General features: G+C 42.7%; 1 protein-coding gene across 2 annotated transcripts in view; it reads right to left on the bottom strand.

Annotated features, from left to right (window-relative positions):
- The window catches only part of FBXW8 (F-box and WD repeat domain containing 8), a 111,572-nt gene that overhangs the window by 73,327 nt on the left and 23,299 nt on the right, over positions 1 to 14,946 (bottom strand). For both annotated transcript variants that reach the window (XM_065890210.1, XM_065890211.1), the window contains exons 3-4: positions 10,702 to 10,866; positions 6,881 to 6,969 (exon numbers count right to left, since the gene is read on the bottom strand). In XM_065890210.1, the coding sequence (XP_065746282.1) occupies positions 6,881 to 6,969; positions 10,702 to 10,866 (254 nt within the window). The remainder of the gene's footprint in view (positions 1 to 6,880; positions 6,970 to 10,701; positions 10,867 to 14,946) is intronic.

Raw genomic sequence — 14,946 nt, 5'->3', positions numbered from 1 at the left:
CAGAGGTTTTAGGAGCTAGTCACACATACTCCATACTTTCTTTAGTAATACCAAAGATTACAAATCAATGAAAGCAAGAGTATTTACTGTTTTCTATGAAACATGACTGTGCTGTATTATGCAATTAACAAAATGAGCTCGATCCCACGGCGCAGTCTTTCTGTGGAAATGCTCTACTACAAACAAAATGAGCTCGATCCCACGGCGCAGTCTTTCTGTGGAAATGCTCTACTACAAACAAAATGAGCTCGATCCCACGGCGCAGTCTTTCTGTGGAAATGCTCTACTACAAACATCAAGTGCAGCTTAAGATGCATCAATTGAAAAATAATGAACATCTTAATGGACCTTACGAGATCCACGCACTACACACTTAAAACTGTTTTCCATGCATCTTGGTTAATCACAATCAATAGAGTGAGAGTCAATGATGATTATGCAGAGTTACTGTAGCTGTGGCCCTTCCCATTATTCCTTGGAGAACCAGAGATGGATAAATGCAGTCATGAGTTCACCAGTATTTATTAAGGATATTCTGGAGCTCCTTCATTAAGGATATAATAAATGTAAAGCTCTCCTCTGGTCTCTTATCAATATCTTACCTCAGACTTACCAGAAAAGCATGTATACCTCTCAGCAGAAAATAAATAAAAGTATTTATAAAAAGAGGTCCCTAATGGGTAATGATCGAATTCCTTATGGGAAACAATCCAATGTCATAATAAGCGGCAGCACAAAGTCTATAAAACGCAAGGTTGAAAGGAACTGCCAAGAGAAACAGTTTTTTAAAAAGAAGACAGAAAGCAAGTCCTTAGTAAGTATAAATATGGGGTGACATTTATCTAATGCAATTTTTATCACCAATCTGTATTTACAAAGCATCTGTTATCATCTCAAGAGCCTCAAGCTAATCCTATGTATTATCCATTTTTATACATTCACATGAAGCTAGAGTATTATAAACACCATCCTTGAGGTCCTCAGCTCCTGAATAGCAAGTGTTGTAAAATTCAGGGCAAATACACACTATTTCAGATCAAAGCCATATTTTGGCATGGTACATGGTCAATACAAAGGCACATTTTTAATTAGTGGGAAACGTGGAGAAAAAATGGCTAAAAGCAAGATATTTCAAGATACCTTAGACACGTGCCTATGTCTGAACTATTATTTTCCAACAGTTCTTAATTATAAACAATGATAACATTCCAATAAAGTGTCAATAGGCAAAGTGAACCAAAGAGATTCAGACACCAAATTTTACATATATAAACTGGAAGCTCAAAATGTTGCTTCATGTCTACATAAGACTGGCAACCCTCTCGACTCCGTCCAGGTTGTGACAGACAGAGCTCTAGGAAGGATGAAAGCCAGAACGACAGCCAGAGGCCACTTGGCTGCTAGAGACGTGTGTGTGGTTTTGCTTGGTGTCACTTGCCTCAGAGGGAATGGATATGGAGGAAGTGCAGGAGACCAAACAGGACAACTGAGTACTTTTCAGGGAAAGAAGACACCTAGCACTTGGTGACATCAGACGATCCAGTTTTCCCTCCAACCACACTTGACAGAGAAGAAACATGGATACACAGTCACTGTTCCTTCCAGTCAAGGCAGGAGTTGCACCCTAAAAAGGCAGATCACCACAGTAGAAAACGAAGGAGAGGCATTTAGGAGTGTTGAGAAAAACGTTGACGCAAAGAGGGGGCTTGATGTTTTTTAAAACCAAAACGGGGGCGGGGGGGGCGGGAAATGGTCCTGTAATGTGAATAGTATGCTTTCTTACGCAAACTGAAGCGCTTCAGACTTATGAATCTTAAGTAACAGTGAGGAGGGACTTCACTGCAAAACACCACCATACTCCTGGGCATCTGATAAAAGCTTCTCGTGAGCTAATAGCTTAATGGTTAGCAGAGCTGGCACAAGGCTCCCAGTGAGCCCCCCGCTTGACTTTCTCTGGCAAGTTTTACCCGAGATGCTCTCCTTCACTAGATGGCAGTAAAGCGAATATATTCCTGGCAAATTATACCTAGACCTACATCTCAGGTTATAATGTGACCCTTCTGAACTCATGATGTCATCTGTTTTCAACACCCTTAACTCCCAGAGTGCAACTGTGGAGAAAGAGGACGGTCTAGGCCTCACAAAACAGGACTGGGATGCCGTCATAGCCTCGTCCCTTCTAGTCTTTTCCCTCAATGATAAACGTATAATTTGAGAGACATTCTAAAATCCTCGGAGCTCTCACCACAAACAAACAAAAACAAACACCATGCTTCCTAATCACTTATTATCAACCAACTTTCTAGATAACATCTCTTCTTCTAAATCCAAGGAAGACACACACTAAACCTCACCGCATTTCAGGAACGCTACCAGATCACAAAGAAAACACAGACAGAGGCTGAGCTCTAAGAGAAAGAGACAGGTGGCTTATCGCAGAGATTGGTGGCTTCTCAGCACAAATTATTCTCAGGTTAAAGAAATGGGAAATTTTAGCCAGAAAAAATCAAAGTAAAGGTTGTATTTGAATTACATAGTCACCGTTGAAGGAACTTCCACTTACCTGACCAGCAAAGAAAACCACTGTTTCTGGTATTTTCTGGGATGCTGCATATCACTGCTAGGTGGCCACATGACACCACAGAGAGGCACGAGGAAGGGCCAGAGTTAAGAGCTTGGTAAGTCAAAGATGCGGTAAGGAGGCTCAGAGAGTGCAGGGTCTCAGAAGTGCAAGGAGTTTTCCTTCTTTACATACCTTCCCCAAAGTTTCCTCGGTGCTGGGACTGGTGTTAGGCTCTGAGGTTACAAACATGCTTAATACATGGCCCCCACCATTTGAAAACGGTACAGTCAACAAGATAAAACTCTTGATCTTTATCTTTATTTATGGCACTGACCGAAAAAAAGGAAGATGTACTCAGGAGACTGGGTTTGAGGGATGGTTTAGAGACTTCAAGGCAAAAAGTTATATGGGAAAGAAGTTGAGGATTATGAAGGCATTTTAAAATAATTTCTTTTTTAAAATTTTTTGGCTGTGCCACACGTTATTCAGGATCCTAGTTCCCCACCCACGGATTGAACCCGTGCCCCCTGCAGTGGAAGTGCAGAGTCTTAACCACTGGACTGCCAGGGAAGTCCCTAAAATAATTTCTTAATCTGGAAAAAATAAAAATCCATCCACCTAAATCCAGTAATTAAAATATGTATTAAAAAACAGGCAGAAAACTAAACTGTACACACCAAAAGCCACAACGGGAATTGTGGTAGCATGCTGGGATTTAGGTGGATTTCTCTTCTCCACTTTCTAATAGTTTTGCAAAGACAATGTGGTTTTACTACTGTTTTCATTTTTAACAGAAAGGAAAGGTCCACACATGCCATGAAAGAAACCAAAGTGACGCTATAATAGCCAAGCCATCAGAGTAGCGAGCGAGGGCTGCAGAAGGCAGCGCTGGGGCCCGGCTCTCCACACGCCCCCTGCAGAAGCACAGCGGGGCAGGCAGGGCACGGGTGCCAGCCTCACTCCCCGGACCTTGCCGAGCCTCAGCTACCTTACCCAGAATGAGCGTTTTGGAAGAGAATCTCTAAGTTCCTTCCGGGTTTCAAGCTGTATGATTCTAAGTTGAAAAAAACTGAGAGATCGGAGAACAGACAAAAGAAATTAGGAATTCCTCCAGCTTCCCACGTAACATGGAGTATACAGGTGGGGGGAAGGGAGTCTATCAAATGTTAATGCTTTTTTTCAGACTAACAAAAATGTATTAGTACTACAGAGCATTTAATGAAATATTATATATCACCTCTAGTTTTAAAAGACGCTTACAAATTAACTGAAAAAAAAATACATGGCTGTAAAGTTAAGACAAAAATGCTTAGGCGAAGCCTCAAGGTCATGTGATTAGCTGTCCTATAAGCTGCAGATAATCACCCCTCCGGAGGTGTGAGGAGGGTAGACGCTGGGGCAGAGCAGCAGTGGGGCGCTAATAGGCTAGCGCCCCATGGAACCTGTGGGAGGAGGCAAGGCTTGAGCGGGGCGCGAAAAGACAGGGACTGGGTTTCTTTTGGGGGTAATGAAAACGTTCTAGAATTAGATAATGGTGGGCAGTTACACAACCTTGTGAATATACTAAAAATCACTGACTTACACAATTTAAAAGGGTGGATTTTATGGTATGGAAACAGCATCTCAAGTTAAAAAAAAGACATGGTCAGAGGTGACTAGGACAGTGTGGCGGGGTGGGTGGTGGGGAACCAAAGGTGCCCTGGGAAGAGTAATGAGGAAAAAGGGAGGTTGGAAACAAATTTCAAAGGCTCCAAACATCAGGAAAAGGTAACTGGAAAACTATCACCCATGAGACAGGAAAGGAAGCAAACACTCATGGACAAGAGTAAAAGATCAAAAGCTTTGAGAATAACGTCTGTTTCCTCTGCTGGAAAAACAAGCCTCAGGTAAGAGGCGTCCCGGTCCTTTCACTGGACAGGGACTCGAGTGTCTCCGCGTTTCCGAGTGAATGCGCATCTGAAGGGTGCCCTGGTTCTGCGCGCAAAGAAGAGTAAAGCAGAGCCGAGACTGGGTTCGCTCTAAGCTTAAGTGTGACACAAATTAGTCTAAGCCTAAGCAATGAAGTTCCAATCCAGGAACATTTGCACAAAAGGACTGAAAGGCTGGGAAGAAGCTGGGGCAAGATTCTGCAACATAATCTTCATCAATTATATAAAATACATTTTACAGGTTTAAATGCAAAAATGTCACATCGGTTAGCTGCAGATATAAAAAAACTAAGCGTCTGAACAGATTCTACTTGTGTAAAAAAATAGAGAAGAAGGAAGGGAAGAAGAAAAATAGGAAAATAGAGAAGAAGGAAGGGAAGAAGAAAAATAGGAGAAATGAAAGAGAAGTAAAAGAGAAGGAAAGGGTGAGATGGCCACTGTCTCTTTAAGAAGCTCCTTGGAGATACATAACTGCAGAAAGCCTGGTGAACACAACATTGATTGGGAATGAGGTAACCACAAACACCGCTGTCTCAAATGAAAAGGGATTCAAGATCTGACCCAGAAAACAAGCATCGTAACCACCAGATAAAATTTTAATGATAAACACAAAATGCTCTATATACAAGCAAGATTGAAGTATCTGATGCTAGGCCATAAACGTAAGGTTCTCTTAGAAAGAGGGGCCATGAGGAGCCTCTCTGACCCACAGATCAAGTTTCACCTTATCGATCCACTAAACTCTGCCATCGCTTTGCTTTGTGCTGGCATAATCTGTAATGCTGAGCAGGCCTCGAGGGAACGAGAGGCAGGAAAAGAAGGACTGGCATCTGGACTAGTGTCCAGATAAGAAATTCATAATTGGCTTTCGAGAATCGTCTCATTTCTAATTCCTTTTATGACTCTTTCAGTTCAATCTCAATAGTCTGTCCTCAAAGGCCCCTGACACACCAGGAGACTTCTCTAAGCTAGAATGATCCCAGTCCCTTTGGGAGTTATTGAGGAATCTCAGAATTAGCAGGTGAAAAGGATCTTACCTAGCATGAGCTCTCAGGCCCATACTTGAGCAATGAGGGGCAGAAGCCTAGAGCCACACTGATAACTGAAGGGATAAAATTCTAGATTTCTGGTCCATTAGTTTTTCTAAAAGTAATAGTTCTATAGCACTCCCAAGAAGGGTATTTACTGGCCTCGAAATCATGGCCAGTAAAACACAAGGTAATGGAAAGTGTTCCTCCTAAGGCTTATCTTGTTTGAAGCAAAATACTTTTACGTAGGTACTACGGACCGCAAAATATTAAAATAATCTGACTCTTGGAAATTTCAATTAAGGAATGCTTCTGAAGGAAAGGGTTTTCTTTAAAGAAAAAGGCTCTCCTACTACTAAGCTGTTAAGTCCAAGGTTTGTTTTTGTTTGCTCCTCCAGGTAGAAAGCTCTTTTGGGTGTCTCACTCCGAAGTCAATCCAGACTCAGAAGTTTAAGTGTCCTGGTCTCTATGGCATTAAGTACACAATGTGAGACTCTAGTTCAAGACAACTTGTTAATCCAAGAAGAAAGTTATCTTCTTATTATTAAAGAAACACATAAAAACATCTCTGTAATAAAATATGAAGGATTCATGAAAGTGGTTTTTGGAACAGAAGCCAAAGGAATTCACAGAAGTTAGAATTAAATTTCTCGGCAATGGAGACAGACAAAAAGCCTATTTCAGGACAAGTTAACTGCAAATACGAACTGTGTGGTGGGGAAGGAAGATTACCTGTGGCCACAGCCCTTCCTCATAATAAAGGCTTCAGAACAAGAGATCAAGAATAGCACCTGGGGCTTCCCTGGTGGCGCAGTGGTTGAGAGTCCGCCTGCCAATGCAGGGGACACGGGTTCGTGCCCTGGTCTGGGAAGATCCCACATGCCGCGGGGTGGCTGGGCCCGTGAGCCATGGCCGTTGAGCCTGCGCGTCCGGAACCTGTGTTCCGCAACGGGAGAGGCCACAGCAGTGAGAGGCCCGCATACCGCAAAAAAAAAAAAAAAAAAGAATAGCACCTGTTTCTGCCAACACTTATTATTATTGCTTGACTTTTTTATGTCTTCATAAAATACAAACTGTTTGCCTTAATGAAAATCTAACAGAACATGCCATAAGAGTGATTTAAAAGCTCAAAAGATGCATGGACACAAATGGATTACAGAGCCGCTCCACACCACTAGGTTCAGAGCTCTTAACTACTGGAGGATATAGAGTCATGGAGACGGCCCATCTCCACGAGGGCTATAAGTGGGAAGGCACGCACTCCCAAGGGAGAATCAGGTGGCTGGGACGCAGAGGGTGGTCCATGAAAAGTGAAAGACCTTAGGATGAAGAATATTAACTGAAAAACTGTTTTCGCTTACCCAGCAATGACAACACCATCGTGAGAATGCACATCACATAAAACCGCGTCAGGAATGTGTTCCAGCTCACTCACGGCGCCTTTGCGATTCTGCATAAGAAAAGGGGGTGCAGTTTATACTACTCTCTGGATAGCCAGGAGACAAAGCATTTCGCTCTCAACTACATTCACGGCAGTTTTTTTACAGCATGGACTGTGTCCATAGTTATCAAGACATTCAAAAGGACAGAGATGACTAACATGTTAAGCTATGTATTTATGAGTTACAAACACACTGAATGAAACTACTGGGCACAGGATGCGCGAGACTCTGGCCCTGTCCTTGAGGGGATTACAGGATGTTAACCACTCCACTCTGCAGTGGGCTGCTAGTGAAGAAATGTATAAAGTGTCTTTAAAAAGTTCAGTTCAGATGAGAGAAAGTAGTTAATGGTATTTTACCTGTTAACACCCCTTATAAATGCTCTCAGAATAAAATGAAAAAGTATATACAACAAGATAAAAATCAGGATGGGGAAAAGAAAAGACATTGTTTCTGATTGAGAGGTCAGAGGTTCATGGAAAGGGTATTTAAAGGAAACCCTAAAACCCATAACACAGCTGCTCCTGAGGAGGAAACTAGGTGGTAGGTGGAGAGAGGTGAGAAAGAGATGTATTTTCCAGTATATGCCCTTTTATGACTTTTGATTTACTGCATCACGATTGTTTATTTACTGATTCAAAATATGTATAAATAAAATAATTATTTTTAAAATAAAGGGAATCTTGAAGAATAGAAAGTATTTACATGTGGGATGTTGGAAAGGGCAGGGCAGGACAGTTAAGCCAAAAAGCGTGAATAAAAGGTATTCAAGAATACCAAGCCATCAAAAAATATATACACATAACTGAATTGCTTTGCTGTACACCTGAAACAATATTGTAAGTCAACTATATACTTCAATTAAAAAAAAATACCAAGCCATCCATAATTTCAACTTTGCTGTACCAGCACAAGGATTAGAAATAGTGTAAGTGGCAAGCACAGTTCTTAGCACACAGCAGGTTTTCAATAAATGGTAGTTACTATTTATAATATTAGGAGACAGATGATGACATCCATTCCATTAAAACCAACGTTTATTAAGCAGCTGTACTCCAGGCACTGTGCAAGACGATCTACATGGTGATCTCACTGAACTCGAGGACCAAGTCCAAGGCTGAGGGACACAACTGGACACATCCAAGTGGGGCTGTCCTGCTAGTGGAGACATGGGGATGGAAGGACTTGAGAATCATCTGTTCGAGGGCCACAGCCAAAATGACAAGAACAGCAAAGCTCTTTTGAGGGACAAGCTATTGAAAGAAAAGGAGAGGGCCTGTGTGCTCACGTCCTCCACTAAGTTTCATCACATGGCTTCCTCCCCATCAAGGGCTCCAACCCCACACTGGCATTATGGATTAGAGAGATCCTAGAATGCTACAGTGAAATGAGTGTATGCAAACACCAGGGAAAGGAAGATCATTTGCACGCTGGCTCTGAACTGCAGGTCCAGGTAAGTTCCTGCAGGTCCAGGTAAGTTCCTGCATTCACAGGTCATCCCCTGTGTGGAAGTACTGAGAACCCTGGGGTCCCTTCTCAGCTTCCTCAAACACCAACCTAGGAGATGCCAAACCAAATCACCTTCCCAACCCATCCTGAGGTTGACCATGAATAGCACCAAACCACAGTATCTGCGTGCCAAGGCCAATGCTAACTGAGCAGCAGACACAGGCCACGCGCTGTGGGAGGAGTGTTAGATATATCATTAGACAGTCATCCTCACGACGGCACAAAGAGCGCAGCTACTCTCAGCTCCACATCAGAGATGAGAAATCAGAGGCACACAAAGGGAAAGCATCTTGCTCTGCACTACCTTTCATGTTTTCATAAGAATTCCTTTCATTCTAGAATCACAAGAATCCCATCACTACAGTTAATGCAAGAGTCATCATTTGACATTTTACTTCTGTAGTCCTCACAGGTAACAGTGCAGGAAATGGGCCTGAGACACTCCACAGAGAAGCCTCCCTCCAGTCTCCCTGCAGTTTGACTCCAGGTCATTTAAGCAACGACCTCTTACTAAGCACTTAACAAACACATGGCTTCGGGTTTGTTGGAGAAAAACAACAGAACAGACGTTCAGTTGGATTGTACGTAATCTGTATACTGGCATTAAATGCCAGATGCTATGAGGCGGGTCTTTAAACCCCTTCACTTCGGCCCCCTCCAGCCTGGATGAGGAGGGGGTACCTGCTTCCCTCCCTAGCTTTCTAATACCAAAGAGGAAACAAAGAACTCAGCTGCTGCTTTCTCTTAGAATCTGACATTTATGAATTCAAGCCAGGGTACATGGAATATCTCCAGCTCTCATACTCACGAATCTCAAAAGTATCCCTCCTTCCCAGACAGAAAGGCCCTAGTAAATGCCTCACTCTCAAGCTTTCCTTAAATTATGGCTCCTCCTGCCAGGGTCAGACCCTCTGCTTTCCGGCCCCCAGCCTGTCTAAGCAGCTTTGGCAAACCCAATGCCTGCTCTCACTTATGTCCTTCACACAGACATAACCAAGCAAATGGGCAAGAGGGCGAGGGGGGCCCTCCACGCGAGTTTATTACCTGGAGTGGATACATAGAGCGGGGGCCAGAGGAATCTGTACTTAGTGGTGGGTCTTCAGGGCCAAGGATGGCTATGCTAATCCTCTTTAGAAGGATGGTTCTCACCCAGGGCTGATTTTGCCCTCAGGGGACATCGGACTGGTCTGAAGACTTTTTGGTTGTCAGAGCTGTGGGGAGGAAGAGAATGCTTCTGGCATACACTGGGGAGAGGCCGGACATGCTGCGGAAGATCCTGCAACGCCCAGGACAGGCCTCACCGCAAAGTACTGGTCCCAGATGGCACTAGTGCTGGGGTTGAGAAACCCGAGTTAGAGGAACACTACCTCTTATTAACTTTGCTAGGAACTGTGACGCTGCCCAGATCAAGAGTATCGGTCACTAATCAGGTTATGAGGTGACTGGGGACAGACATGCACATAGGCAATATGTCACTATCAGTAATGAGCAAAAGCTTGTTAATCTCAAAGTCTATTAGGATTGACCTTTACAGGAGGGGAAAGGATACAGTTCTGTCCCTTCCTTCCAACTGAATATCCAGCTACCCAGGTGGGAAGAAACGGCACCACACTGCTGTCTCGTCATGCCTTAAACAGCTTTATGTAACACTGTTCTTGACAGTTATTTTCTACAGAAACACTGTTCTGTGCAAATTCATAGCTGTGATCTAATATTTCTGTAGAAATATTGAAGTGATAAATGTTATGGAAGCAAGCCAATAGGTTATGTGAGGGAAGAGAAGACAGTACTTAGAGATGCTTAATGATCTCCCTCTTAGAATTTACTGGAGATAGCATTTTCAGCCCCTCTTTTGTATTCAGGTGGTGCTTTCTTGGTCCATCCAGGGAGACGGTGGCAGTGAAAAGGGGCTGCACTGAGCACTAGCCTAAAGACCCCGACCACCAGAGGCGAGGGGACTGGATCCTCAGTCTCGCCCCTCCTCTCCTAGAGGACAACAGGACGCTCCCAAAGAGTGTGCTTGAAAACAAGGGCAGATACTCTAATGGGCAACAAAAGGGGCAACAAGTCACCAACAGCTGAAGGGACGCTCACCATCCTCCTCCTCTCCTTGTTTTTGGCAGTTAATCTCAGGATGAAATTGGAAGGACTCGGGTGTTTAATCCCAGGCTTGGATTCCTGTGTCCTTGCAGGCTATTCCCCTACAGGTAACGATATTGGCCACTGCCTACCTTCCAGTTGGTTCTTAACATGTGTTCCTTGGCTCGGCACTCTTGGAAGATGAGCTTCCAGCAAGAATAATCGGAGATGCTGCTCTCGGGAAGGTGCCCTTCCTGCTGGCACAGCCGGTACCAGAGTACTTCATCTTCTGCAATCACCTTCCACGTCTTGCTCACCTAAAACAGCAGAAGTGACACAAATGTCAAATTCTGCAATTAGAGAAGTCCCTTGTCATCCAAAAATCAATCAACACCTTTATTACTGCCCTGGGTTTATGGCAGTATAAAATGTCTCACTAACAAAACACTCTGAGGCAAAAAAAAATACAAGCAAATGTTTCCCGTTTTATCTTTCAAGATTTCAAAATTGTTGTACTACCATCTAATATCACATTTTAAACTACTTGGTTAAATTATTTTATATATATATGTATAAAATATAAAGAGAAAAAAATACACAAATACATAAAAGGCATAAAATACACACTGTAACACGTTAATAGATATAAAATCATACACAGCTTTTCAGAACAGAATCTCTTTACTTTTCACCAATAAGCACTTGTCTTTCCATCTTATAGAGCTACAGACCAATGACCTCTGAAGTAAAGAGCTGTAATAAAATATCCATAACCCAAAACTTCTGGTCATATGAGAAATTCAGATTTATACTATGTGCAAAAACTTAGATTTTAAATGTGTAGGTTAAAAAAATTATTTAACAGAAAACTCAAGCAATTATCTAGGATGGTAAGATCTGATATAGAGAAACTAATATTATGACTGGACTGAATTTCAAATCCCAACAGTATCCAGAGGAAATGGCCATTTTAGCTATTAGTGTTTGTTTGTTTGTTTGTTTTACCACCAATGTCTTTTTTTTTTTTTTACATCTTTTTTGGAGTATAATTGCTTTACAATGGTGTGTTAGTTTCTGCTTTATAACACAGTGTATCAGTTATACATATGTTCCCATATCTCTTCCCTCTTGCGTCTCCCTCCCTCCCACCCTCCCTATCCCACCCCTCTAGGTGGTCACAAAGCCCCGAGCTGATCTCCCTGTGCTATGCGGCTGCTTCCCACTAGCTACCTATTTTACATTTGGTAGTATATATATATGTCCACTCTCTCACTTTGTCCCAGCTTACCCTTCCCCCTCCCCATATCCTCAAGTCCATTCTCCAGTAGGTCTGTGTCTTTATTCCTGTCTTACCCCTAGGTTCTTCATGACATTTTTTCCCCTTAAATTCCATATATATGTGTTAGCATATGGTATTTGTCTTTCTCTTTCTGACTTACTTCACTCTGTATGACAGACTCCAGGTCTATCCACCTCATTACAAATAGCTCAATTTCGTTCTTTTTATGGCTGAGTAATATTCCATTGTATATATGTGCCACATCTTCTTTATCCATTCATCCGATGATGGACACTTAGGTTGTTTCCATCTCCTGGCTATTGTAAATAGAGCTGCAATGAACATTGTGGTACATGACTCTTTTTGAATTATGGTTTTCTCAGGGTATATGACCAGTAGTGGGATTGCTGGGTCATATGATACTTCTATTTGCAGTTTTTTGAGGAACCTCCATACTGTTCTCCATAGTGGCTGTACCAATTCACATTTCCACCAGCAGTGCAACAGTGTTCCCTTTTCTCCACACCCTAGCTATTAGTGCTTTGTCTTCCAACCCTAACTTTGAGGAAGGATGGATTTACTTCATCATGGGATAATGTACAAAGCTGGGCAGACTGCAAAAGATGGACTCTGCTCGCAAAATGAGAAACTGATCCAGCAGATCAACATGATCTGGGGTCTGCAACACATTCTGCTTGCTGTCCACCTAAAGGCCGAGCCTCACTTCTAAGAAAGTAAGAGTCATGACCAGTGGTTCATGGTAACTTGTGCTCCTTAACACTCCCTTGGGGCCACTTCAAGACATCAAATACTCAGACGAGAGAACATGAGACAAAGAGAGAGCACACAGCATGTGCACGGCAGACTCTCATTACACAAGGGTGCCTCATTTGAGAAATACCAATAGGGAGTTAGCTTCCAGGACTACAGAGTTGAAGATCTCCGAAAATCTGCTCCTCCACAAAACCAACAAGAATACTGCCAAAAATTGTCAAAATGAACTTTTTCAGAACTCTAGAAATTAACTAAAGGCTTGCAACGTTCTGAGAAGCATCTATTCAAGAAAAACAGCTGAATCTTGGTAAGAATAGCAACCTTTGTATTGTTTTCACTTGCATTGATCCCATCCTCATCCTCTAGCTCCATGGTAGCCTTGAAAACCAACAGCCTCCAACTATAGCAGCTGTAAAACCCAGCAGTCTAGCAGCTCCCAGAGAGGCCAAATGGGTTTATAGCTCTCCAAAAGTACCATCCCCAGAGAACCGTCACTATTTGGCCCGTCTGGCAGCTTGCTAGAAAGCTCTGTTCTCGAGGCTTGTCTTTATCTAATCTGACTTAGATCTAACTCTGTCCTATATCCAGGGCATTTGTCAGAAAAAAATAAGGGACAACTGTTTAACAGTGCAGCTGCCTGACATGGCACTACCAAGTAGGGCTAAAAGGAGGCTAATCGAAAGCCTTAAAAGGAAAACCTGGGGAGTGGGATACCCCATTATAAATATATTCAAAATACTAAAGGAAAACATATCTAAAGAAATAAACTTATGAGCACAATGTCTCACAAAGTAGAGAATATTGACAAAGAAACAATATTTTATTTTTTTTAAAAGAACCAAAACAGGGCTTCCCTGATGGCACAGTGGTTAAGAATCCACCTGCCAACGCAGGGAACACGGGTTCGAGTCCTGGTCCGGGAAGATCCCACACGCCACGGAGCAACTAAGCCCGTGTGCCACAACTAGTGAGCCTGCACTCTAGAGCCCACACGCCTAGAGCCCGTGCTCCACAAGAGAAGCCACCACAATGAGAAGCCCGTGCACCACAACAAAGAGTAGCCCCCACTCGCCACAACTAGAGAAAGCCTGCATGCAGCAACAAAGACCCAACATACTTAAATAAATAAACTTTAAAAAAAAAAAAAAGAAGATAGTGATATAGGAAAAGAGGAACAAAAAAAACATACTGACAGCTCCTTAAATGGCTGAAGGCAGCCATCACATTTCCCCTTAGTCACTTCTTCACTGGTCTAAACACACCCATTTTCTCCAACTAATTGTCATAGGACTAGCTCCCCTACCCATTATCTCTGAAATGTACCCTAGTATTTATGCATCTCTGGTGTCCCTCTTCAAAAGTGATACTCAGGACTAAACAATACCCCAGATATAGACTGTCAAGTGCCATGAACAGAAGGATTTTATCAGATACTAATTTGCTACTTCACTTGAAGATACATCCTCATGGTTACAGAACGTATGGTCCAGAGCTTCTGGAGTCTGTTTATTTTATTAAATATTTAAGGCAGACAAAAAGGTATATATTACAGACACCCATGGATACACCACCCTGCTTAAGAAATATTGCCAATAAGCTTAAAACTCCTATGCATCTCCCAGTGTCCACATCCTTTTCTCGCCAACAGTAACCTCAGTTTGGTATTTATCAATCTTCAGAGTCTTTTTAAATACAAGTTGCAATTAAAGAAAAATAAATTCCCCATTTCTTACTCTCACACTATTATGTCTTAAACTTAAATTCTTAACTTTCTAAACTTTCTATCCATTTTAAATCCCAGCTCATCACACATACCCACCGCCAGCATTTTATATCATTTTTGCATCTCAATTCTGTCATCCATTGTAGGTATGCTACTTTTCCTTTACATAAGTCATCAGCAAAGTACAGTCTGTGGGGCTTCATGTCTTAATTATTTTAAAAAATTAACCAGGATAGGGCTGAGCACGGAGCCCGTGGCAAACCACTAGAGCCCTCCCTCAAGGCTGACATGGATCCATTAAGCAGCCCACCCCAGGCACGGCCACAGCGTCAGTTACAGATCCACTTAACCACACTGTCATCCCACACTTCTCCATCTTAGCCATAAGGGCATCGGGGAAACAAACCCTCATCTGATCACAAGTGGTCAGGAAATAAAGAATGGGATAATGACTCAGTAACACTGGAGTTCCAGTTTCAACTAGACAGAACACCATGGTTTTATTTATGGCATGTTTGGTCCACAGCTGAGCCTGTCCATGACACTGGGTGGTGTCTGTCCATCTGTCTGTGCCAAAGTGAGTCTCAGCACTAGGCAATCATGAAGCACAGACAGGGACAG

This window comes from Phocoena phocoena, chromosome 13 (assembly GCF_963924675.1).
Source record: "Phocoena phocoena chromosome 13, mPhoPho1.1, whole genome shotgun sequence".
Classification (NCBI taxonomy): Eukaryota; Metazoa; Chordata; class Mammalia; order Artiodactyla; family Phocoenidae; genus Phocoena; species Phocoena phocoena.
This window is presented reverse-complemented; position numbering and strand designations above follow the sequence as displayed.